This window comes from Mustelus asterias, chromosome 2 (assembly GCF_964213995.1).
Source record: "Mustelus asterias chromosome 2, sMusAst1.hap1.1, whole genome shotgun sequence".
NCBI lineage: Eukaryota > Metazoa > Chordata > Chondrichthyes > Carcharhiniformes > Triakidae > Mustelus > Mustelus asterias.
Window position 1 is genome coordinate 40,959,486 of NC_135802.1, and position 23,504 is coordinate 40,982,989.

Sequence of the window (23,504 nt, forward strand, 5' to 3'; positions counted from 1 at the left end):
ATGAATGCTTGCTGTATAATGCAGGTTCTGTTTGTACCCATTGTAAATGGTGTGAGGAGAAGGGTTTGTTCTGAATAAGAAATTATTTTTAATTTTGCTGCTATGAACATTTTTGTGATATAGGGGATTTGATATCAAATTAATTTAACTGTATTGTTCAGAATAGAGAAATTTGAGGTTGATTTACAACTGCTGACTTAAAGAAGGAACAGTTGATTCTCGTCATACAGAGAACCATAGAACCGTAGAAAATTACAGCTCAGAAACAGGCCTTTTGGCCCTTCTTGTCTGTGCCGAACCATTTTATGCCTAGTCCCACTGACCTGCACTTGGACCATATCCCTCCACACCCCTCTCATCCATGAACCCGTCCAAGTTTTTCTTAAATGTTAAAAGTGACCCCGCATTTACCACTTTATCTGGCAGCTCATTCCACACTCCCACCACTCTCTGCGTGAAGAAGCCCCCCCTAATATTCCCTTTAAACTTTTCTCCTTTCACCCTTAACCCATGCCCTCTGGTTTTGTTCTCCCCTAGCCTCAGCAGAAAAAGCCTGCTTGCATTCACTCTATCTATACCCATCAAAATCTTATACACCTCTATCAAATCTCCCCTCAATCTTCTACGCTCCAGGGAATAAAGTCCCAACCTATTCAATCTCTCTCTGTAACTCAGCTTCTCAAGTCCCGGCAACATCCTTGTGAACCTTCTCTGCACTCTTTCAATCTTATTTACATCCTTCCTGTAACTAGGTGACCAAAACTGTACACAATACTCCAAATTCGGCCTCACCAATGCCTTATATAACCTTACCATAACACTCCAACTTTTATACTCGATACTCCGATTTATAAAGGCCAATGTACTAAAGGCACTCTTTACGACCCTATCCACCTGTGACGTCACTTTTAGGGAATTCTGTACCTGTATTCCCAGATCCCTCTGTTCAACTGCACTCTTCAGAGTCCTACCATTTACCCTGTACGTTCTTCTTTGGTTTGTCCTTCCAAAGTGCAATATCTCACACTTGTCTGCGTTAAATTCCATTTGCCATTTTTCAGCCCATTTTTCTAGTTGGTCCAATTCCCTCTGCAAGCTTTGAAAACCTTCCTCACTGTCCACTACACCTCCAATCTTTGTATCATCAGCAAACTTGCTGATCCAATTTACCACATTATCATCCAGATCATTGATATAGATGACAAACAACAATGGACCTAACACCGATCCCTGCGGCACACCATTAGTCACAGGCCTCCACTCAGAGAAGCAATCCTCCACAACCACTCTCTGGCTTCTTCCATTGAGCCAGTGTCTTATCCAATTTACTACCTCCCCATGTATACCTAGCGACTGAACCTTCCTAACTAACCTCCCATGAGGGACCTTGTCAAAGGCCTTGCCTGGCTTGGACCCAGAAGCAATTAATGGTGCGACAAACCCAATTCTTTTAGTTCTGTTCATTCACTTTTGCGAAAGCAACTTCTGAAGATTGTGTGTGCATATTGCTGATACAACCTTTTACTCCATTTTAAAATTCAAAATGTGCCTAACTACAAAATGTGATAAACGCTAATAAATACTTCTAATGGTTGTTTCACTTTAGTTTTAATTTAACTGATTTAAAGTGCTTCACTAAATTATATTCATCTTTTGATATAAGTAGATACTTAAGTTATTGGTCTGAAAAAAATCATGATTATGTAATGTATAGTAACTAATTGTTCTTTAATATGCAATTGTTTTATATTTATTTTAGGAAGTTGTGGAAGACCTATTAGACTTGGATGTGTCTGTAACAGAGACCAAAAAGTTTATTCAATTTGTTAGTGGAGCATGGATTTTGCCTGGATCTGTCCCTCTAACTCATAGATATGGCGGTCATCAGGTAAAGTGGGATTGTATTATGTATCCTTTACAAAGAATTTAAAACGTACCCTATTATTATACCTACATTTCTATTTTTTCAAGAGAGGGAAAGTTATTTGATGTCTAACAAGGTGAACAGTGATGTTGCTTGGAAGTTAATTATTTGTTATCAGCATATTTGGCATTCTTATGGTGCAATATAAAGTAGATAGGTAGAAAAAGTTGTGAGAACTTTGTAGATCTCACTAATAACGTGCATCAGTCAGAAAATACGATTCATCAGTGTAAGATCTATCTGGGCTAGATTTTGGAGTTAGTTTAATTCTTAAGTCACTTCTAGGTAGTTGTCCTATTATTTTAAGTATTGAATCATTAGTGATCCTCCAGATACAACTTTCTGTTAGTTTCAATTGTGCAATTGGCTAACTTGAGTAACTTTGGCAGAAGTCATGATGCAGGTCGCTACCTTGCCTAGGTCAAGAAATTATACATAGTTAGGAAGCCTAAAACAGGTGAAGTATAAGTTAAAGTAAAACTCAGGGGCGTACTTTTATAAAGGTTGTAATATAAAGTATTCATCATTTTGGTAACAGACTACTAGTTACATCTTACTTCAGTAACACATCAGATTCTGTTTGCCTAGTGATAATTGGCAAAGACATTTAGTGCTCTTGAGAATTTGAGAAATGTAGGATCAAGTTTAGATGTTACAGCATTAAGGAAACTGAAGTTGCAGAAGCACTTGAACTAGAAAATACTTCAATAGAAAATACTGATTATTCTCTAAATTAAGCCATTTTGCTAAAAAGGTATCATTGACATAGTTATCCATTTTCTTGATGCATTTCCAGGAGGATGCATTTCATGTAAATTGCTTGTTGGCATTATAATTCATAAAGGAGCTAATCTGCAATTTAGTGAATCCATCTGTTTCAGCTATCCCAATGAAGGCTTGTGATTGCATATTTTCAACTACAGCAGTATATCACACAGTATCCAGTGGAAATGGTGAATTGAGACGTTAAAATCACCACTTTCGACTGGGTTAATTGTCTGTCTTGAAGTACCTAAACCAAGATAGTTAATATTGGATGAATATAGTTTTTTTCAATAAACTATATGTTTTCTGAAGAGAAGGGCAGCAAACTAGCCAACAATTTGCACTGGATTATATCTTAATTTCACTAGGTCATACAGTTAGAATGTTATAGAGATATGTAAAAGCCTATTACAAAACCAGGCAGAGAATAATCTGATAATTTCAATGTCATTGGCTCAGTTAATTTATTCAATAAATTTATTCATAATTAATCCCCCCCCCACACACACACACACACACACACACCCCCTATGTGCCAACTCATGTTCCCTACAAACTCAAAATTAACCTTACACCGTAAAGGCATCACTGTGGAGTTAGGCCATATAAACCAGAACGTCCTGGTTCAGTCACTGATACAATATCGGTAAAACAAAGAACAGTACAGCCTATCAAGCCTATGCCAACACATAACGCCTTTCTAAACTAAAGATCTTTTGCCCCTACGCAATCCGTATCCCTCTATTCCCTACCTATTCATGTATCTGTCAATACCTCTTAAATGTTGCTATTGTATATAGAGGGCATATAGTGTGTTAGCTTTTATTAACAGGGGGTTGGAGTTTAAGAGCCGTGGGGTTATGCTGCAACTGTACAGGACCTTGGTGAGACCGCATTTGGAATATTGCGTGCAGTTCTGGTCACCTCACTATAAGAAGGATGTGGAAGCGCTGGAAAGAGTGCAGAGGAGATTTACCAGGATGCTGCCTGGTTTGGAGTGTCGGTCTTATGAGGAAAGGTTGAGGGAGCTGGGGCTGTTCTCTCTGGAGCGGAGGAGATTGAGGGGAGACTTAATAGAGGTTTATAAAATGATGAAGGGGATAGATCGAGTGAACGTTCAAAGACTATTTCCTCGGGTGGATGGAGCTATTACAAGGGGGCATAACTATAGGGTTCATGGTGGGAGATACAGGAAGGATATCAGAGGTAGGTTCTTCACGCAGAGAGTGGTTGGGGTGTGGAATGGACTGCCTGCAGTGATAGTGGAGTCAGACACTTTAGGAACATTTAAGCGGTTATTGGATAGGCACATGGAGCACACCAGGATGGTAGGGAGTGGGATAGCTTGATCTTGGTTTCAGATGAAGGTCGGCACAACATCGTGGGCCGAAGGGCCTGTTCTGTGCTGTAATGTTCTATGTATCTGCTAAAAGTAGCAGTTAACCATGACTCCCGGTTCTGATTGGACTGTTCTCTGAGAAAGAGCTAGTGTACAATCAGGTGAACCACTAATAGTTCAATTGTTATGCCTAATTTTGTCCAGACCCTACTGTGATCATCATTCAGGTTCATAGGTGAAGACTGGCTACATCATGCTTGTTCAACCCATGCCCCAGATTTTGGCCTGCGAAGCCATTCTATGTGGCCCCCCCGGGGTCACTGTTCAAATGCCAGTCAGATGGGTAAGTGAAGTTAAAGATTCTGCAAGGGCTGTTCCTTCAATCATAGGCCATTACTCTTCTCCGTTTGCTGCTGATAGATTCACATAGCAAATATTGGAGAGAAGCAGTTACTAATTGAATGAGAGTAATCAACGGCAATGCTAAGTGTTGAGAAGAGAGAGAGGATTTTATGGAGGGGATGAAGAGAGGGAAGGTGCTGTGGGGCCTGGGGAGCAGAGCTGCTATGGGGCTGGGGGTGGGGGGAGGGGGAGGGGAGGTGCTATGGGGTCTGGAGTGCAGGGTTTGGGTGACAGAAGGATGAACAGGGAAAGTGACTGATCCAAAATATGGAAAAAAGAGTTAATAATTGTTTTCCTTTTAAAATTGACTTCAAATACTTTCTGGATTGGTGAGTTCACAAAATGCGAAAAACTTAATTTTTTCTGTTTCTTTTCACACAGTTTGGAGTCTGGGTTGGCCAGCTGGGTGATGGGAGAGCCCATTTGCTTGGAGCTTATGTTAACAGGTAAATAGCAATTTTTAAAAACAGTTTGAGCTAAGTGAAATGAATATAACTTGTTCAAAATAAATGTGGTAGAGGAAGTTAGGAAATCAGCAAAGCAGACATTACTGAAGGCTGAATGCATAAATCCAGTCTTTATGGTCCTGAACCACACTGGCCAGAAAATTCTAACCTGGAATTCCAGGTTAGAACTCTGGTTGTTGCTTAGTTAGTTGATCTTAGCTGAACAGCAGTAAAGCTTTAACAACCTCAGTTTTAGGAGTGGAAAAAAAACAGTCAAGGCACATACTTCTAATTACTAATAAGAAGAATATACAAGAATATTCAATCATTCATTTGAGTTCCAACCAAAAGTCTACAGATTGCATCATAGCAAGAGCCATTGCTATACTAAGGGGGAATCCTGAAAAAAATTTGTAAAGACATAATGTTGTGTTCTAAAAAGTGTGAAGCATTTACACGATAGAGAATTTAAAATTTAATGATGGTGTGTTACAAACTGCAATAACTGCTGTAAGGTCACAGTGTGAATCTCTGTGCTCCATATATTTGATATCTGTAAAGAAGATATCCAACAATCTCTGGAGATCTATACTAAAACAAATAATACCACTTCAATTAAAGAAATCAATGGCAGCTTTTAAAAATGTTTGGAGATGAAATCATCAGAAATCTGTTAATTTCTCATAAATTAACTCATCCATCTTTCTACAGGCATGGTGCAAGATGGGAGCTTCAGCTGAAAGGCTCTGGGAAGACTCCCTATTCCCGGTAACTTTAATACATTGTCATTCATCAAATGTTATTTTGCATAAGTACTGCTTCTTTATAGGATTTCTGTTTGACAGAGATGGTGATGGCCGTGCTGTTCTCCGCTCATCCGTGAGAGAATTTCTTTGTAGTGAGGCTCTGAATTATCTTGGGATCCCTACCACCAGAGCAGCCAGGTAAATATTCTAATACTAAATAACTGTTATAGTTTCTAACATCATCAAGTTTTAATGAAAGGTCATTGACATTTGTTGTTTTCATTTATATAAACGATTTGGATGAGAGTACAGAAGGCATGGTTACTAAGTTTGCAGATGACACCAAAATTGGTGGTGTACTGGACAATGAAGAAGGTTATCTAAAACCACAATGGGATCTTGATCAACTGAGCCAGTGGGCTGAGGAATGGCAGATGGCTTTTAATTCAGATAAATGCGAGGTGTTGCATTTTGGTAAGACAAACCATGTCAGGACTTACACAGTTAATGGTAGGGCCCTGGAGAGTGTTGTCGAACAGAGAGAGACCTAGGTACATAGTTCCTTGAAAGTGGTGTCACAGGTGGCAAGGGGGGTGAAAAAGGCATTTGGCACACTTGCCTTCATCGGTCAGAGTACTGAGTACGGGAGTTGGGATGTTATGTTACAACTGTACAAGACATTGGTAAGGCCACATTTGGAATACTGCATTCAATTTTGCTCACCCTGCTATAGGACTGATGTTATTAAACTGGAAAGGGTGCAAAAAAGATTTATAAGGTTGTCACCGGAACTGAAAGATTTGAATTATAAGAAGAGGCTGGATAGGCTGGGACTTTTTCCCTGGGGCGTAGGAGGATGAGGGGTGACCTTATAGAGGTTTATAAAATCAAGAGCGGCATAAATAAGGTGACCAGCCAAGACCTTTCCCCATGATAGAGGAGTCAAAAACTAGATGGCATAGATTTAAGGTGAGAGAGGAAAGATTTAAAAGGGATCTGTGGGGCAATCTTTTCACACAGAGGGTGGTGTGTATATGGAATGAGCTGCCAGAGGAGGTGGTAGAGACAGGTACAATGACAACATTTAAAAGACATTTGGACAGGTACATGGATGGGAAAGGTTTAGAGGGATATGGACCAAACACAGGCAAATGGGACCAGTTCAGTTTAGGAAACTGATCGGCATGGACGAGTTGGGCCAAAGGGCCTGTTTCCGTGCTGTATGTCGCTATGAATCTATGGCCAGGACTTGAAACTGTAACTCTTTTCTTCGTGGCTACTGCCTGACCTGCTGAGTGTTTTTAAGCATTTTCTGTTCTCATTAAAATTTCCAGCAGTATTTTGGCTTTGTTGTAGTGTTTTATTCACTCACTTTTCTTTCAGGATTGTCCATCTTTGATGAAGTTCTGCTCTTCTGCATGATTTTCATTTGCCTTTTACCTTGTTTTGTGTTATTCATTCATTGGAAGTGGATGTTACTGGCTAGGCCAACATTTATCCCTAAATGCCTTTGAGAAGATGGTGGTGAGCTGTTTCTTGAACTGTTGTAGTCCATGTGATGTAGGTACACCCATAGTGCTGTTGGGGAGGGAGTTCCAGGATTTTAACCCAGCAAGCCACGATGGTGGGTGGCTTGGAGGGAAAATTCCAGGTGGTGATGTTCCCATGTGTTTGCTGCCCTTGCCCTTCTAGATGATTGTGGTCATGGGTTTGGAAGGTGCTGTGTCAGGCGCCTTTGTGAGATCCTGCAGTGCATCTTATAGATGGTACACTGCTGCCATTGGGCATCAGTGGTGGAGGGAGTACATTTTTGTGGATGGGGTGCCAATCAAGCAGGCTACTTTGTCTTGGATGGTGTTGAGCAAGCTGGAGCTACAGTCATCCAGGCAAGTTGTGAGTATTCCATTGCACACCTGACTTGCACCATGTAAATGGTAGACAGGCTTTGGGGAGTCAGGAAGTGAGTTACTAGCTGTAGGATTCCTTGTCTCTGACCAGCTCTTGTAGCCACAGCATTTATATGGCTAGTCCAGTTCAGTTTCTGGTCAGTGGGGATTCAGCGATGGTAATGCCATTGAATGTCAAGGGGAGATGGTCATTGCTTGGCATTTGTGTTACACTAATGTTACCTGCCACTTGTCAACCCAAGCCTGGATATTGTCCAGGCCTTGCTGCATTTGGACATGGGCTGCTTCAGTATTATATGAGGAGTTGTGAATGGGCTGAACATTGGGCAATCATGAGCAAGTATCCCCCACTTCTGACCTGATGATGGAAGGAAGTTCATTGATGAGCAGCTGAAGGTGGTTGGGCCTAGAACACTATCCTGAGGAACTCCTGCAGTAATGATTGACCTCCAACCAGCACAACCATTAGACAGTTTTCCTCCTGATACCCATTGCCTCAAGTTTTGCTAGGGTTCCTTCATACCACACTGGTTAAACTATTACCTTGATGTCAAAGGTAGTCACTCTCTCCTCACCTATGGAGTTCAGCTGTTTTGTCCATGTTTGAACCGAAGCTGCAATGAGGTCAGAAGCTGAATAACGCTGGTGGAACCCAAACTGATTGTCAATGAGCAGATTACTGCTGACTAAGTGCCGCTTGATAGCACTGCTGGTGACCCTTCCATCACTTTATTGATGATCAAGAGTAGACTGATGGGGTGGTAATTGGTCAGGTTTGATTTGTCCTGCTTTTGTGTACAAGACATACCTGTGCAATTTTTCACATTGTTGGGTAGATGCCAATGATGTTTGTGTACTAGAACAGCTTGGCTAGGAGCGTGGAAAGTTCTGTAGCCAAGTCTTCAATACTATTGCTGGCACGGTAGCACAGTGGTTAGCACTGCTGCTTCACAGCTCCAGGGACCTGGGTTTGATTCCCGGCTTGGGTTACTGTCTGTGTGGAGTTTGCACATTCTCCTCGTGTTTGCGTGGGTTTCCTCCGGGTGCTCCGGTTTCCTCCCACAGTCCAAAGATGTGCGGGTTAGGTTGATTGACCATGCTAAATTGCCCCTTAGTGTCCTGAGATGTGTAGGTCAGAGGGATTAGTGGGTAAATATGTAGGGATATGGGGGTAGGGCCTGGGTGGGATTGTGGTCGGTGCAGACTCGATGGACCAATTGGCCTCTTTCTGCACTGTAGGGTTTCTATGATTCTATGAAATCTTCAAAGAGGCTTATGTGGTCAATCATAGCAAACGCATCTTGGTTAGTTGTTTAATTATACGACTCTGTTGAGTCTGCAAACATGACCCTGAGCTTCATCAGAACTGTTAAAGATCAGCAGCTTGAAAGATTGTTACAATATTTGAAAATTGAAATATGTAATATATTTTTACTAATGTAAGATATACTACCAGTTCATTTTTTTTACCGTGGCCAGTAATATTGTTCAGTTATTTTTTTCTTTTGGTGATTTTTGGTGGTTTTGGTGTTTTCTTAAGTCTGGTCATCTATTATTAAGATAATCTTGTGTTTACTTCTCTACAGTCTGGTTGTAAGCAATGATGATGTGAAGAGGGATCAGTTCTACAATGGAAATGTGAAGAATGAAAGAGGTATGTTAACAGTTTACCATAACCCCTATTAATTACAGAGAATTGAAAAAAGTTTAGCATTAAAGTGTGTTACACAATGTGATATTTCTTACCTTTATTGTGTTCTTCAAGGTGCAATAGTTCTTCGTGTAGCGAAATCATGGTTTCGCTTTGGGTCACTGGAAATTTTGGCACATTCTGGAGAGACTGAATTATTAAGGTAATCTTACTAGTTTTTTAAGTCATTTTGGATTTGAAGATAACATTGAATCGCTCTTGTTTCTGCTGTTGAGTATAAATGCTTTCAAGGGATGTGGGCATCATAGGCAAGGCCGCGTCTATCTTGGCCAGGCTGGGAAGTCTGGGTGGATATGTAAAATGGCAAGAGAAGATGTGGTGGAGTGCCCCTATGCTCAGTGAGAATGTTGGAGGACAGTCCTACCACTCAGTGGCCAGTTGAACTATTTAACTGGCCAACTAGGGGTCTCTTCCCATTGTTGTTGACATTTGACCAGCGGTGGGTGAGACCTCCACCATGTAAAGAAACAGTCCAGAGCCTCCTTGGACACCAAACTGTCCAGATTCTTCTTCGATTATAGGACAACTCCCATGCAATTACCAGAATAGCCCCAGCCGAGTTGCTCATGGGCAGATAACAAGCACCAGGTTGAGCCTGATCTTCCCGAACCTGAGGAGGAGGGGGCGGGGAGGGGGATCAAGAGGCATAATGCTGAGCCCACGACAACACCAGTAGAGACACTTAAAGATGGGCAATAGGGTGTTATTAAAGAATAGTGGGAATGGCCCCGTGTGATTACAAGGCACGGTCAACTCAAGAACAGGACCGGTTTCCTATGAAGTCTGCGTGGGAGAGACCATCCTATGAAAACATCTGGACCATTTAAAAGCTGTTAAGCCCCATGCCGTGCTAGAACAACCTATACCCAGCACATCGGGAGCCATGGCAGAAATTCTGGGACCCGGCGGCTCCTGCTCTCCGGTCATTGGAACCTTGGAATCTGAAATAGAAACGGTGGACTTAGCAGCGTTAACTCTCTTTGTGTTCGATGAAGAGAGTGAACCCATGCCTCGATGTGCGAGATGAAAGAGGTGAGCTCTGGTCCCGGTAAACCCCACCTACTTCCAATGCAGAGATGGAGAAACTGCACCTGGCATTGAAATGCTACAAGAAGCTCGCAAGGCAAACAACCAACCGAGGTTCCTCAGACCTAAAGGAGGAGGAATGTAGTGACTTTAACGAGGTCCATGAGGTGGACCTGTTAGAATACGAGTTCCCTGATTGAGGCAGTTAATGCTGTCCAATCTGGGAGCACCGCAGAGATATATAATGTGAAGTGTCCTGGTTTCCAGCACTCAAGGTATGTACTCTGTACTGGGAAGTACCTGTCTGAGTATTACTAACTATTGTAAATAAATCTAAATTTGGTGAAGGGATATTGGCCTCGGTGGAGTTATACAGGATGGAAATAATCTGTTGAATACTGTTTTCTTGTAGGAAGTTCTCAAATTCCTGCGAGACAAATTGAGGTCCGTTGTCACTTACCAGCTGTTTTGGAAATCCAAAGCGACTAAATACTCCTAGTTTTTCAATAGACTTCTCAGATGAGATAGATGCCATCACAATGACCACTAGCCATTTGATATGTGCATCAACCTTTGCTAAGAATATATATCCTTCGAAAGGGATATGTGCATCATCCTTTGCTAAGAATATATATCCTTCGAAAGGTCCTGCAAAATCCACAAGTACACATTGTCAAACCTCTTCAGGTTATTCCAATGGATGCAGTGATTCTAAGGGTGGCAGGTTTCTTACCTTTGCACAAAAAAAACATGTTCTAGCTTTTTCCTCAATTTCCTCATCCATTCCAGGACACCAGAAATAACTTCTTGCTCTTTCCTTAACATGCGTACGACTTTGCAATAGCCCTCGTGTAGCTTCTCTAACATCCATTTCCTCAATGGAGGCGGAATGTTCACTCTGAGCCTCCATAAAAGACATTCTGACTGTACTGACAACTCCATTTTTTTGGAGTAGTAGGGTTTCAGGTAGCTGTTCTGAAATCTTTTCTCATAAAACCATATCCATCACTTCTAAGAGCACAAGATCATTCCAAGAGTGTTTTCTCACTTGCCTATATGTGACAGCTGTGTGGTACTTGTTCAAAGTGGAAGATATTCCCCTTCAAGCAGTCTGATTAACTGCCTGGTAGAGGCAATCTGCGTTAAAATATAGACTTAACTGTTGGTACTTAATGGTGTGAGTATGTGCAGATAAGCAATGTCCATCTTTGCATTCTTGTGACAATGAAAACTCCCTCCCATACAGGAACTGATGGAATTTCTTTCCTCCAAAAATGATCTGAATGCTTTCCGTTCAATCTGGGCATAGTTACTTTCAGCTTTGCTCAAGGTTCGAGAAACAAAAGCAATGGATTTTTCTTCATTGGATGGCATCTCTCCTACACCTCTCCTACACCATAAGGGGATGTATCAAAGCAAAGTGTATAGATAAAGTAGGATTAAAGTGTGTAAAAGCTTCAGACGTAAATAATGCTTCTTTGGCTTGCGTGAAGGCATTATTGCATTGATCTGATCACTTCCACGTCTTGTTCTCGCCTAAAAGATTATGTAATGTTTTCAGAATTGTTGCTAAGTTTGGGACAAATCTTCCATAATAATTCAACAATCCTAGGAACAATATTCTGAGGTGCAGGCACCTCTGTAAAGGCCTTAACCTTGGAAGGAGATTTGTAAGGGCCAGTGGCATCAATCACATGTCCCAAAATTCTCAACAAGAATTGGAAAAACTCACATTTGTCTTTATGGACTCTCAGACCATTGTCTTCCATTCGCTGGAGAGCAGCATCCAAATTTTGAAGGTGTTCTTCTTCATCTTTTCCAGTGATTAGAATGACATCCAGATAGCACCATGCTTCACTCACTGCACTCAGGATCCATTACACTTTGAAACAATGCAGGAGGAAATGTGATACCAAATGGCAATCTTTTGCACTGGAACAAGCCTGTGTGTGTCACAATCGTCAGAGATTCCTGTGACTTTTTGTCCACATGCATTTGCAAGGTAGGACTGGCTCTGGTCAACTTTGCTAAACTTTTGGCCTCCTGCCAATCCTGCAAACAGGCCTTCAATGCAAGTTAATGGGTACTGTTCAGCACATAACATTGGATTTATGGTGACCTAGAAGTCTCTACAAATCCTTACAGACCCATCTTTCTTGATGGCTAGAACAATATGCATGGCCCATTCACTGATATTGACAGGTTCCAGAACTACAGCAGGTCTGGTATCATCTGTAAGGAGAACAAGCAGAGTTAATGTTTCAAGTTCTTTGGCTCTTCATCAGAACAAACAGTGCCAGTGTCGAATCAGCATTGCATGTGAGCTAACGCCACAATCTGCCTACACCTGACAGAGGCTCCTAATGCTCATGCCGCTGACCTTCCCAATGGCATCCAGTGCAAACCGCTCCTTAATTGTGTAGGTAAGTATTTTTGGAACCAAATCTGCACTTAAAGCACTGAAATTACATCCACTACATTGTTGAATTTTGCAGCCACTGAATTTCGCATGAAAACTTTGCATTATTGTTACAATCTCTATGGTGGAATTATCAACCAAAATAATTAAATGATCCCCAAGTGAAGAAATTACCAACAAGGTTTCACTTTTTGTAATTTTACTTTAACACAAAATTGAGTCAATATAAATTAAATGTGAATTGACACGGCAAATAATACTACAAATACAAAGATAAATTTTACTTTAAAAAGGTGATACATCAAAGACACATCTGATACAACCATAAGTATTTACATCACTCCCCACAGACACGTGGCATTATGTAGCTACAAAGTTCCACAATATGCTGTTCTTTATTCAGGTAGGGTAGGTCAGGATTCCTATCTGACAAGAGCTTTCGTAGGTACAATTATCACCAATAAGGCTCACGTCTATGAACCATCTCTCCCTTGGGTCACAACAATCCTGATGGTGTAGCTCTGACCAAACAATAACACCCCGGTTCATGTTTGGCCACTTATGGTAAAACATCCAGCTCTTCCAGCTTTTAGACCTTTTTAGGTTGCTCGCACAATGCCTCCAAGAGCTCTTGCATCTGTGTGCTGATCACCTTCTGCCTTCAGCTCTCCTTTGTGTCTGTCAGCCATACAGCTTTCAGATGTTAACTTCTGTCCTCTTGGTATTGCTTCCAGGTCAAGGGTTGCCAGGTCTTATGGACCAATGTTGCTTATTATCAAAGGAAATTACAATTGATCTGTTTGCATTTGATGCAAACTCTTAAAAGTTATTTTCAAATACTCTTAGAAGCAATTTTAATTTGCACAGATATCTTAAAGAAATTAGAATTTTTCCTCACTGTACTGCTTCTGAATCAAAAGTTTAAAGTTTAAGTTTATTTATTAGTGTCACAAGTAGGCTTACATTAACACTGCAATGAAGTTCCTGTGAAAATCTCCCAGTGTCATCTTACACACATTGATTCAAAGTAAAAGTCTCAATAATCTATACATCAGTAAAAAAATTAATTGTCTTTAAACAGATTATTCTAAGCTAATTTAAGAACATGGTAAAACAGAAAATGCATGACCCAGAGCTTCTTGATCTCATTATGTAACTTCTCTACCTTGCTGTAACTCTGACCTTTCTATCTTTGGCCTGCTACAATGTTCCAATGAAGTCCAACATAAGCTTTTCATCCTTTGACCGAAGGCCTCAACGTTGGGTTCAAGTTTAGATCATAACCTCCGTTCCCACCTTGCGTAGTTTATTTTTGGTTCGGTTTGTTCTAATTTCTTTCTGAATCCATTTATTTTGCATTCAGACAACTGATATACTAACATTCACACCTCATCTAGACATATCGGGGGCGATTCTCCTAAAAGAATTCTAAGTGTCGCAATCACGTAAAAACTGGAGTAAATCCCGCTGTTTTTTTCAGTGGGAGTTTCAAAATGAATCTCCCATACTCTGCAATGCACAGAGTGCACGACCGTGATTTACCCAAAAAATCAGGCGGGTCCTATTTCTGCTGGAGAGGCCGGAAGCAGAGCGCTGATCTCTCAGTGCCAAGATCGGCGCATGCACAGTAGCCCCGCACTGCTAGCCTCCCGGTCGCTGGCCAGATGGATCGCTGGCCAGCCCTGCGACTCTGTATCGTTGCCCCTCCAACCCATCCCCACTGGCTCCCCCCCTGGACGTGTCCGGGCCACGACCCTCCCCAGCCTTCCTTGATTTTCCCCCGCCCCAAGCCCCGATCTAGCAATTGTACCCCCCTGCCTCTGCTGCACCCCCCTCCTCCCTGGGCAGGCTGAGGCCCCACACTGATGGCCAGCCCTGATTGCTGGCCTCCCTCCCTCTGTCATTGATCCCAGTGCAGAGTGACAGCGGGGTCCCCCACCCCCACTGGTCTCCCCCCCCCCCCCCCTTCCAGGGGCCCCACCCCAATAGGCCCTGCCTGCTCTGACCCCACCCCATTGGCACTGCCTGTACCCAGTGGGCATTGCCCAGGTGCCCCCTTTGGTACTGCCACTTTGCCCCTTGGGCAGTGCCAGGGGGCCCAGGCTGGCACTACCAAGCTGGCAATGCCCACGGGCGCCCTCTACCCCTGACTTCCCCTCTCTGGCAACACGGTCCAAACCTTAACCACACGTTTGCCTGTGTACAAGCACTTATGAATTGCTTAACTTATCTGCTTTATCACAATTTTCTCTCCTATAACACTCATTTTCATTTTTTCTTAGGAAACTGATAGATTTCATTATAAAACAACATTTTCCTTTGATAAATGCAACCAACTCAAACAAGTATCTGGTATGTTTTAAGATCAATATTTTCACTATATAATATTAAGATTTACACAATTTATGTACCATTTAACCAAATGTCATGTATTTCTACTTGTCAGAAAATGACTTACAATTTTCACTGACTTAGTGTTTTGTTATTACAGGAATTTTTCTCTCATGTTGTGACAGATACTTCATACCTCATCGCACAATGGATGTCAGTAGGATTTGCACATGGTATGACATAGAAATGTTGCTCAAGGCTACTAAATTTTTAAAAAAGCACCAATTTACACTCGATAGATCCAAAATGTCCAAATTGCACAGTTTTAGATGTAATAAAACTAATATCCTCTATATATCCTCTAATATACTAATATTCTCTCTTCTGACTCCCAAAGTACATGTTTAAATTCCCGAAAACAAGACTTGCCATTTGTAATGCTGTTCATTTTTCCCCGTCAGTGTGACTATTAAGAAAGCAAGCTATTCAATTTATTTTTCAAGGTTGTACCTGAGCTGACAAACTCCCCGTCGAGCTTATTTGCTCTGGAGCTCCTGCAGTGACTATTCAAAAGCATTTTAAATTGTTCTTTCTGTTGCTTGTTACATGCCTATCTCCTAATCATTACTTTAATCTAAAATTTAGAACCACCTATTCTAGGCCAAATCCTTTTGCTTGCTCTGACCTCCACCAGGATGTTGCCTTGATCATTGGAACTCCATTCCCACTTCATGTCCTGACTCCTTTACTGCAAGAAACCTCCTGTGCTGGACCCTCAAGAATATCTCACACAAAACGAACAAAAATATTCCTACTTCCCAGCTCCCAATAAGCTTAAAAATCTGCTAACTTCCATTGCCAACTCTCTATTTTACTTGCTTCACAAATATTTTTGATAACTGGAGCAAAGCTCTTTGTGCTGTTGACTTAATGTTCCAGTCCCTCTTTTGTTTGAGCGCCAAATTCTTCATCCTACAACGGCAGCGGGGCATGAACAGCCGGAGAATTCCGGCCCATCTTTCCTTACTGCAATAACTAACTCCTTAACTAATAATGCAATGCCTCCTCCTCTTTTACCCCCTCTCCTGTCTCGCCTGAAGATTCTATATCCCAGAATGTTGAGCTGCCAATCCTGCACTTCCTTCAACCACATCTCTGTGATGGCTACTATATCACAATGCCATGTGTCAATTCTCGCCCTTAACTCGATATCTGTAATACTCCTGGCATTAATTGAAAGGCTATCCAGCATTGCCTTATTCCCTTGAAACTTAATGCAACAAGGTTTCATCCCTCTTTCTACCGATGTCATTTTAAAAATTCATTTGTGGGACATGGGCGTTGCTGGCTGGCCAGCATTTATTGCCCAACCCTAGTTGCCCTTGGAGGGCTGTTGAGAGTCAACTGCATTGCTGTGGTTCTGGAGTCATATGTAGGCCAGACCAGGTAAGGACATTAATGAACCAGATGCGTTTTTCTGACAATCAACAATGGTTTCATGGTCATCAGTAGATTCTTAATTCCAGATATACTTCATTGAATTCAAGTTCCACCATCTGCCGTGGCGAGATTCGAACTCAGGTCCCCAGAACATTAGCTGAGTTTCTGGATTAATAGTCTAGCAATAATACCACTAGGCCTTGCCTCCCCTTTTATCAACATGTACCATGACCTCTGCCTTATCACTCTCCTCCTTCAGGATGCCCTGGAGCTGGTCAGTGGCTTCCCGGACCCTTGCACCAGGGAGGCAACGCCTCACGTTGACAGCCACAGTGGCGCCTTTCTGTACCTCTGACTATAGAACCCCTTGTTATTATTGCTTTTCGTCCCCTGCTGTGTAGGCATGCTGCTTGTGGTGCCAGAAGCTTGGCTCTCCCTGCACTCCCTGGAGGAACCAGCGCCTCATCAGCATCCAAAATGGAATACTGATTTGTGAGTGGGCCCCAGGGGACTCCTGAACTACCTGCCTGTTTCTCTTGGACTTCCGGGTGATAACCCATTGCCTTCCTTCTTCAAGTGCCTTCAGCTGCATTGTGACTACCTCTCTAAATGTGCTGTCCACAATGCTCTCAGATTCATGGATGCTTCACAGTGCCACAGTCACCGTTCCAGCTCTGAAACCCAGAGCTGTAGTTGGACATAATTCCTGCACACATGCTGTCTCGGGCACTGGAAATGTACCCTGCTTCCCACATAGAGCAGGAGGAGCAAACCATGGCTTTGAGCTCTCCTGCCATGCCTAAACCCTTTAAAGCTAAAACTTTTGAAGACTTTTTAAAAAATAGAATAAGTAAGTCTATTTCCTTGCTTAAACAATGACTTGCAAAAAACATGCCTACCGCTCTATTGCCTGCCCATACTTTGACAAATCAGACCACAAGACTGTGCTCCTGCTCCCAGCTTACAAGCAAAAACTGAAGCGGGAGAATCCATCAAAGAGAGTCGTGCAATGTTGGTTTGAGGAATCGGATGATCTCCTACGGGGCTGCTTGGAGTATTTAAAAACTCTGCGACCAGCCTGAATGAATACGCCACTACAGTAACTGACTTCATTAGTAAGTGTGTAGAAGACTGTGTGCCAAAGAAGCGAATCCGTGTGTTCCCCAACTGGAAACCATGGATGAACAGGGATATCCACTGCTTGCTGAAGTCCAGATCTGAGGCGTTCAAGTCAGACGACGCTGACCTATACGAGAAAGCCAGATACGATCTAAGGAGATCCGTCAAAGATGCCAAAAGACAATACTGGACCAAGCTAGAGTCCCAGACGAGCCACACAGACCCCCGCCAACTATGGCAAGGTCTGCAAGACATAACAGGCTACAAGATGAAGGCATGTAAAATTACCGGCTCCAACGCACCCCTCCTTGATAAGCTCAATGCATTCTACGCCCGTTTTAAGCAAGAGATCAGCGAGAGCATGCCCTCCACCCTGGAATCTCTGGATGAACCTGTATCTGTGGGTCATCACTGCAGATGTCAGAGCAGCTTTCTTGAAGGTCAACCCACGGAAAGCAACTGGCCCGGATGGGGTACCCAGGTGTGCACTCAGATCCTGCGCGGATCAGTTGGCGGAGGTATTCACAGACATCTTCAACCTCTCTTTACAACAACCTAAGGTCCCTATCTGAAGCAGATAGGGACCTCAGAAAAACCAAGCAGCGTGCCTTAATGATTATTGGCCAGTGGCTCTGACATCCATCATTATGAAGTGCTTCGAAAGGTTAGTCATGGCACAAATCAATTCCGGCCTCTAGGGTTACCTGGATCCACTATAGTTTGCCTACTGCCGCAACAGGTCCACAGCAGATGCCATTTCCCTGGCCCTACACTCAACCCTGGAACACCCAGATAACAAGGACACCTATGTCAGACTCCTATTTATTGACTACAGCTCAGCCTTCAACACTATTATTCCCATGAAACTCATCTCCAAATTCCATGGCCTGGGCCTCTGCGACTGAATCCTGAACTTCCTAACTCACAGACCACAATCAGTAAGGATCGGCAACAACACCTCCTCCACGATCATCCTCAACACCGGTGCCCCACAAGACTGTGTTCTCAGCTCCCTATTATACTCCTTGTACACCTATGACTGTGTGACCAAATTCCCCTCCAATTCGATTTTAAAGTTTGCTGATGACACCACCGTAGTGGGTCGGATCTCAAACGATGACAAGACAGAGTACAGGAATGAGATAGAGAATCTGGTGAACTGGTGCGGCAACAATAATCTCTCCCTCAATGTCAACAAAACGAAGGAGATTGTCATCAACTTCAGGAAGCGTAAAGGAGAAAATGCCCCTGTCTACATCAATGGAGACGAAGTAGAAAGGGTCGAGAGCATCAAGTTTTTAGGTGGCCAGATCACCAACAACCTGCCCTGGTCCCCCCGTGCTGTCACTATAGTTAAGAAAGCCCACCAATGCCTCTACTTTTTCAGAAGACTAAGGAAATTTGGCATGTCAGCTATGACTCTCCCCAACTTTTACAGAATCCACCATAGAAAGCATTCTTTTTGGTAGTATCACAGCTTGATATGGCTTCTGCTCTGCCCAAGACCGCAAGGAACTACAACGGTCGTGAATGTAGCCCAATCCATCACGCAAACCAGCCTCCCATCCATTGACTCTGTCTACACTTCCTGCTGCCTTGGCAAAGCAGCCAGCATAATTAAGGATCCCATGCACCCCAGACATTCACTCTTCCACCTTCTTCCTTCGGGAAAAAGATACAAAAGTCTGAGGTCACGTACCAACCGACTCAAGAACAGCTTCTTCCCTGCTGCTGTCAGACTTTTGAATGGACTTACCTTGCATTAAGTTGATCTTTCTCTACACTCTAGCTATGACTGTAACACTACATTCTGCACTCTCTCGTTTTCTTCTGTATGAACAGTATGTTTTGTCTGTATAGCGTGCAAGAAACAATACTTTTCACTGTATGTTAATACATGTGACAATAATAAATCAAATCAAAATATAATTTGAAAATATCCACTAGGACTTACTCACCAATCTGCTGCTCATGTTGGTCCCACGTCACTTTCTGAACTGTCACATCACCTCAGAATGCCGGTCTGTCCCTGTATTACTGCCGATTTACCCTGCCACCACCGAAAAGATAAGTGGATTAGGCCTTACCTTACCGCTCTTTTGTACTCCCCTAAGCCTCGGGTTCTCCTCCCAGGTCCAAGCTCCATCACCGCTGAAAAGATACGTTATCTTGAGACTCCATCACCGCTGAAAAGATACGTTATCTTGAGATGAGCTTCCGACCTTATATTTGTGCTATCACTAAGATTGCCTATCGCCACCTCCATGACATCGCCTGACCTCACCCCAACTCAAGTTATCTGCTGCAAAACCTTTCATTCATTTTTTTTTACCCCTTGATTTGACTATGGCAACTAAGGAATGGTCTCACCATTCTTATCTCTGTAATCTCCTATAGCCCCACAACCCTCCGGGATATGTGCTGTCCTCTAATCCTCTCTGTTGAGCATCCCTGATTTTAATTGCTGCCCTGTTGGTAGTCACATTTTTGTTTGCTAAACTCTAAGCTCTGGAATATCCATCCTATACTTCTCTGCCTCTCTACCTCCCTTTCCTCCTTCAAAACCTACCTCCATGACAAAAAAGCTTTTGGTCTTCTGTTAATGTTTACTTATGAGGCACAACATCATGTTTTTTATAATGCTTCCAAGAAGTAACATGAGCCATTTTATATGCGAAAGGCACTGAACAAAATATAAGTTTTTGTTGTTGTGGCTAATAATTTTTGCAACATTGTTTAGAAATAAGCTTGACACAGTAATCTCAATTTTTAAACCATTTACGATAAACATATTTTAAGAAACAGTCACCATATCATAACGGGGCAGCAATTCTTTGGGCAAAATTTAATGCCCTACCACATGATGAATTTAGTAAGGGGTTTTAATCGGACTGGTAGGTAGGGACCTCACTGCCATCTCACCTCTATCCTGATTAAGTCTGTGGTAGGAAGACACAGGTGGGGACAGCACCACCAATTCACTCTGGCGGAGGGTTCTCACCATGTAGGAAGCCTAAAAAATAAACCCGGTCGAGGGTGCTTATGGGCTTCCAGAGTGCATTCCTATTCAAAACCACTCAGGCTGGGATTTTTTGGGCCCGTCCCCGCAGCAGGTTTTCCAGCAGTGGAGGCAGCTCATCATTGGCAAGATCAGGGTCTTCTGGTCCCGCTGAAGTCAACGGCCATTTGCACTGCTTGCCGTCCACACCCCTGGGGAACGGGGATCCTGCTGTTTGTTTTCAGCAACACCAGCAGATCTCACTGGTGGGAAGAGCTGGAAAAGCGGGGGAGGGGGGGGGAGAGAGGCTGCGCCATCCCCACTTGGGTCGCCGAACCCCCCTCCTCGTGACTCTCCTCCCCCCCCATTGTTCACCTGTGGCCTGGGTCACTCGACACTCCTGGGCCTCAGACATTGCTGGCAACAGTAAAGAGTTGGCAACTTTTAGTGGGTGGGGCGTCCACCCATGGGAATTAATCCTGGGACAGGTCTACTGCTGCCCAGTTAGATGGCTGATTGCCTGGTTGTCTATATTAAAATCTGCCCTTTGTTTCTATCATTGTGGGGTGGCAGTTACTACCAGAAAAATTTCAACTATAGTTTTGTTTCCAATGCCATTCGTAATCAAGGACACATGAAAGCTGTCTTATGTGACTCACCCTCTGATTTCCTCCTTTCGGGTACCCAGTCAGCATTTGCCGCTTCTTCTGAAAGCAGGTTCTATAAGCAAGAATTTGTGTGATGATTTTAAAATGATGTCTGTCCTTTGGTACGTGTCTTACCTTTTGTCTTTTTTCCCCTTTCCCTCTCTTTCTCTTTCTGTTTTTTCTATATTTCAGGTGTGTGCAATACAGACAACTTCAGTTTACTCTCTGTTACATTAGATTATGGTCCTTTTGGCTTTATGGACTTCTATGATCCTAGTAAGTATCCTTTTTCTTCTCTGCAGAGCATCTATTAATTCTACTTTCAATAGCATAGTACAACTTTTGTAAGGTTCTGTGTCATCATCAGGGTCTCACACACAGCTGACTCATATAAAAGAAAATTGCAGACGTGTTGTCTTCCAGATCATACTGTTGCATATTTCACATTATTTAAAAATGATATTCATCTTGGAAATGAGGGCATTGTAATTTGGCTTGCTGTCCTAGGCTAGGAAGGAAAGAAATAATTGGGACTTTCATTCCCGATTGCTAACCAGTGATCATCAGTACTCTAGTTTATTGGTTGTGGATAGAATTGGCTTCAGCTGTGGTATTCGTCCGCACATACCACCAACGCCATAATCACCACAAACCCTCTCCCCCACCACCACTTTGTCAGTTTATGAATTCAACTAGCTGATACTGTCTTACTCAAGCATGAAGAATGGTCACTGAGGTATGTACTAGAGGGTTGAAAACTGAATGCAGAATTGTTCTTAAGTATGAGTCATTGCCTATGCAGACTTGTTATCCTGTATGAGTCATTACCTTCAGGAAAAGAAAAAAGAATGAGAAATTCAGCAAATTTATTTGAAGATAAAATGCTACTAATTATAGTTGAGCATAGGGATTATATATAGAATGAACTCACTATGTGCTAGAGTATAAGGCCATGAAGACATTCGTTTTTTTTTTCAATTTAATTGTATTTAAAAAAAGGGGGATAATGTGTTTTTCTTACTATTTAATAATGTTGCTATTAATAGCCATATAAACAAATTTCTGTGTTTCCTGAACCAGATTTTGTGCCAAATACATCTGACGATGAAGGTCGATACAAGATAGGGAACCAAGCCAATGTTGGGAGATATAATCTCGACAAATTGAGGAAGGCTCTGAACCCATTATTGGACCCGAAGCAACAGCTGTTGTAAGTAGTACTTATAGTCACGTATGCCAGCTGACTTTCTGACATAATAAAATGACTAGGAGTTGAGCAGTATTTTCCGGTTTGAAAATTAGGCTCCAAGAAGTGTTTACACAAAGCATTTCCTCTAATGTGAACTGGGAATTATAATTAGAAGCAATCTTAATCCTGTTTATTCTGAGACATGTAATGGTAAGGGTCATTATGAATTTAATGCATTGTTGCCTTGGATTAAAAAATATACCTTTGTGATTGTATTTTGTTTTATATCCAACAGCAACAACAACTTACATTTATCATAGTAAAAAAATTCCAAGTCACTTCACAGGTTACTGAGCCATAGGAAAATAAATGAGGATAGGTGATCAAAAGGTGGGCCAAGTCTAGATTTTAAGGAAGAGCGAGAGAGAGAGTCAACAATGTTTGGGGAGGAATTTTAAAGCCTAGGCTTTAAACCTAGGCACAGCCTGGTGGACTGAATGAAATTGAGGATGTGCCAGAGGCCAGAATTCCAGGCAAAGATCAGTAAAAGCACTTTTTCAATGCTATTTGAACTTTCTCAAAAATTTGAATTTAATATTTTACGGAAAAAGGATATTCAAGTTATTTGTAGCTGTTTTTCTTCTTGTATAGTCTAGAGATGACATCAGATTAAATTTGGATTTCTCTTTCAATTTAACTCTCTGCACACACCTGGAACACATCTTCCAGAATTTTCTGAAAACTATTTTTCCTCTGTGCCATGATTGTTTGATAAACTTGCACATTTTCGTACAATTGTGAATGAACTGATTTCTTAATTGAACAATTAATCAATAAACCATATGCTCCATGATCATGGTTCTTTATCCCAAGTAATCAAATGCAGATGTTTATAAAGCACCTTTTTGAAATAATTTGCTACATGAGTACCGAAAACTGTGATGAGAATCTACTAAGTATTGTGTTATTAAATTTACAGTTCCTCTTTAAATGAATGAAATATACTGCCTATTGTCTCAACCATAAAGAACAGCATGGTTCAGCCACGTTCTGACTTTAACAAGTGAGCCATTGGATGAGCCCACTTACTCCGTT

The 23,504-nt window shown here is 42.2% G+C and overlaps 1 protein-coding gene across 2 annotated transcripts in view; it reads left to right on the top strand.

The window, feature by feature from the left end:
* The window catches only part of LOC144507140 (protein nucleotidyltransferase YdiU-like), a 77,594-nt gene that overhangs the window by 19,917 nt on the left and 34,173 nt on the right, over positions 1 to 23,504 (top strand). For both annotated transcript variants that reach the window (XM_078233942.1, XM_078233933.1), the window contains exons 3-12: positions 1,760 to 1,888; positions 4,812 to 4,876; positions 5,588 to 5,644; positions 5,722 to 5,820; positions 9,116 to 9,183; positions 9,295 to 9,382; positions 14,968 to 15,037; positions 15,177 to 15,249; positions 21,413 to 21,496; positions 22,301 to 22,430. In XM_078233942.1, coding sequence (XP_078090068.1) covers positions 1,760 to 1,888; positions 4,812 to 4,876; positions 5,588 to 5,644; positions 5,722 to 5,820; positions 9,116 to 9,183; positions 9,295 to 9,382; positions 14,968 to 15,037; positions 15,177 to 15,249; positions 21,413 to 21,496; positions 22,301 to 22,430 — 863 coding nt within the window. The remainder of the gene's footprint in view (positions 1 to 1,759; positions 1,889 to 4,811; positions 4,877 to 5,587; positions 5,645 to 5,721; positions 5,821 to 9,115; positions 9,184 to 9,294; positions 9,383 to 14,967; positions 15,038 to 15,176; positions 15,250 to 21,412; positions 21,497 to 22,300; positions 22,431 to 23,504) is intronic.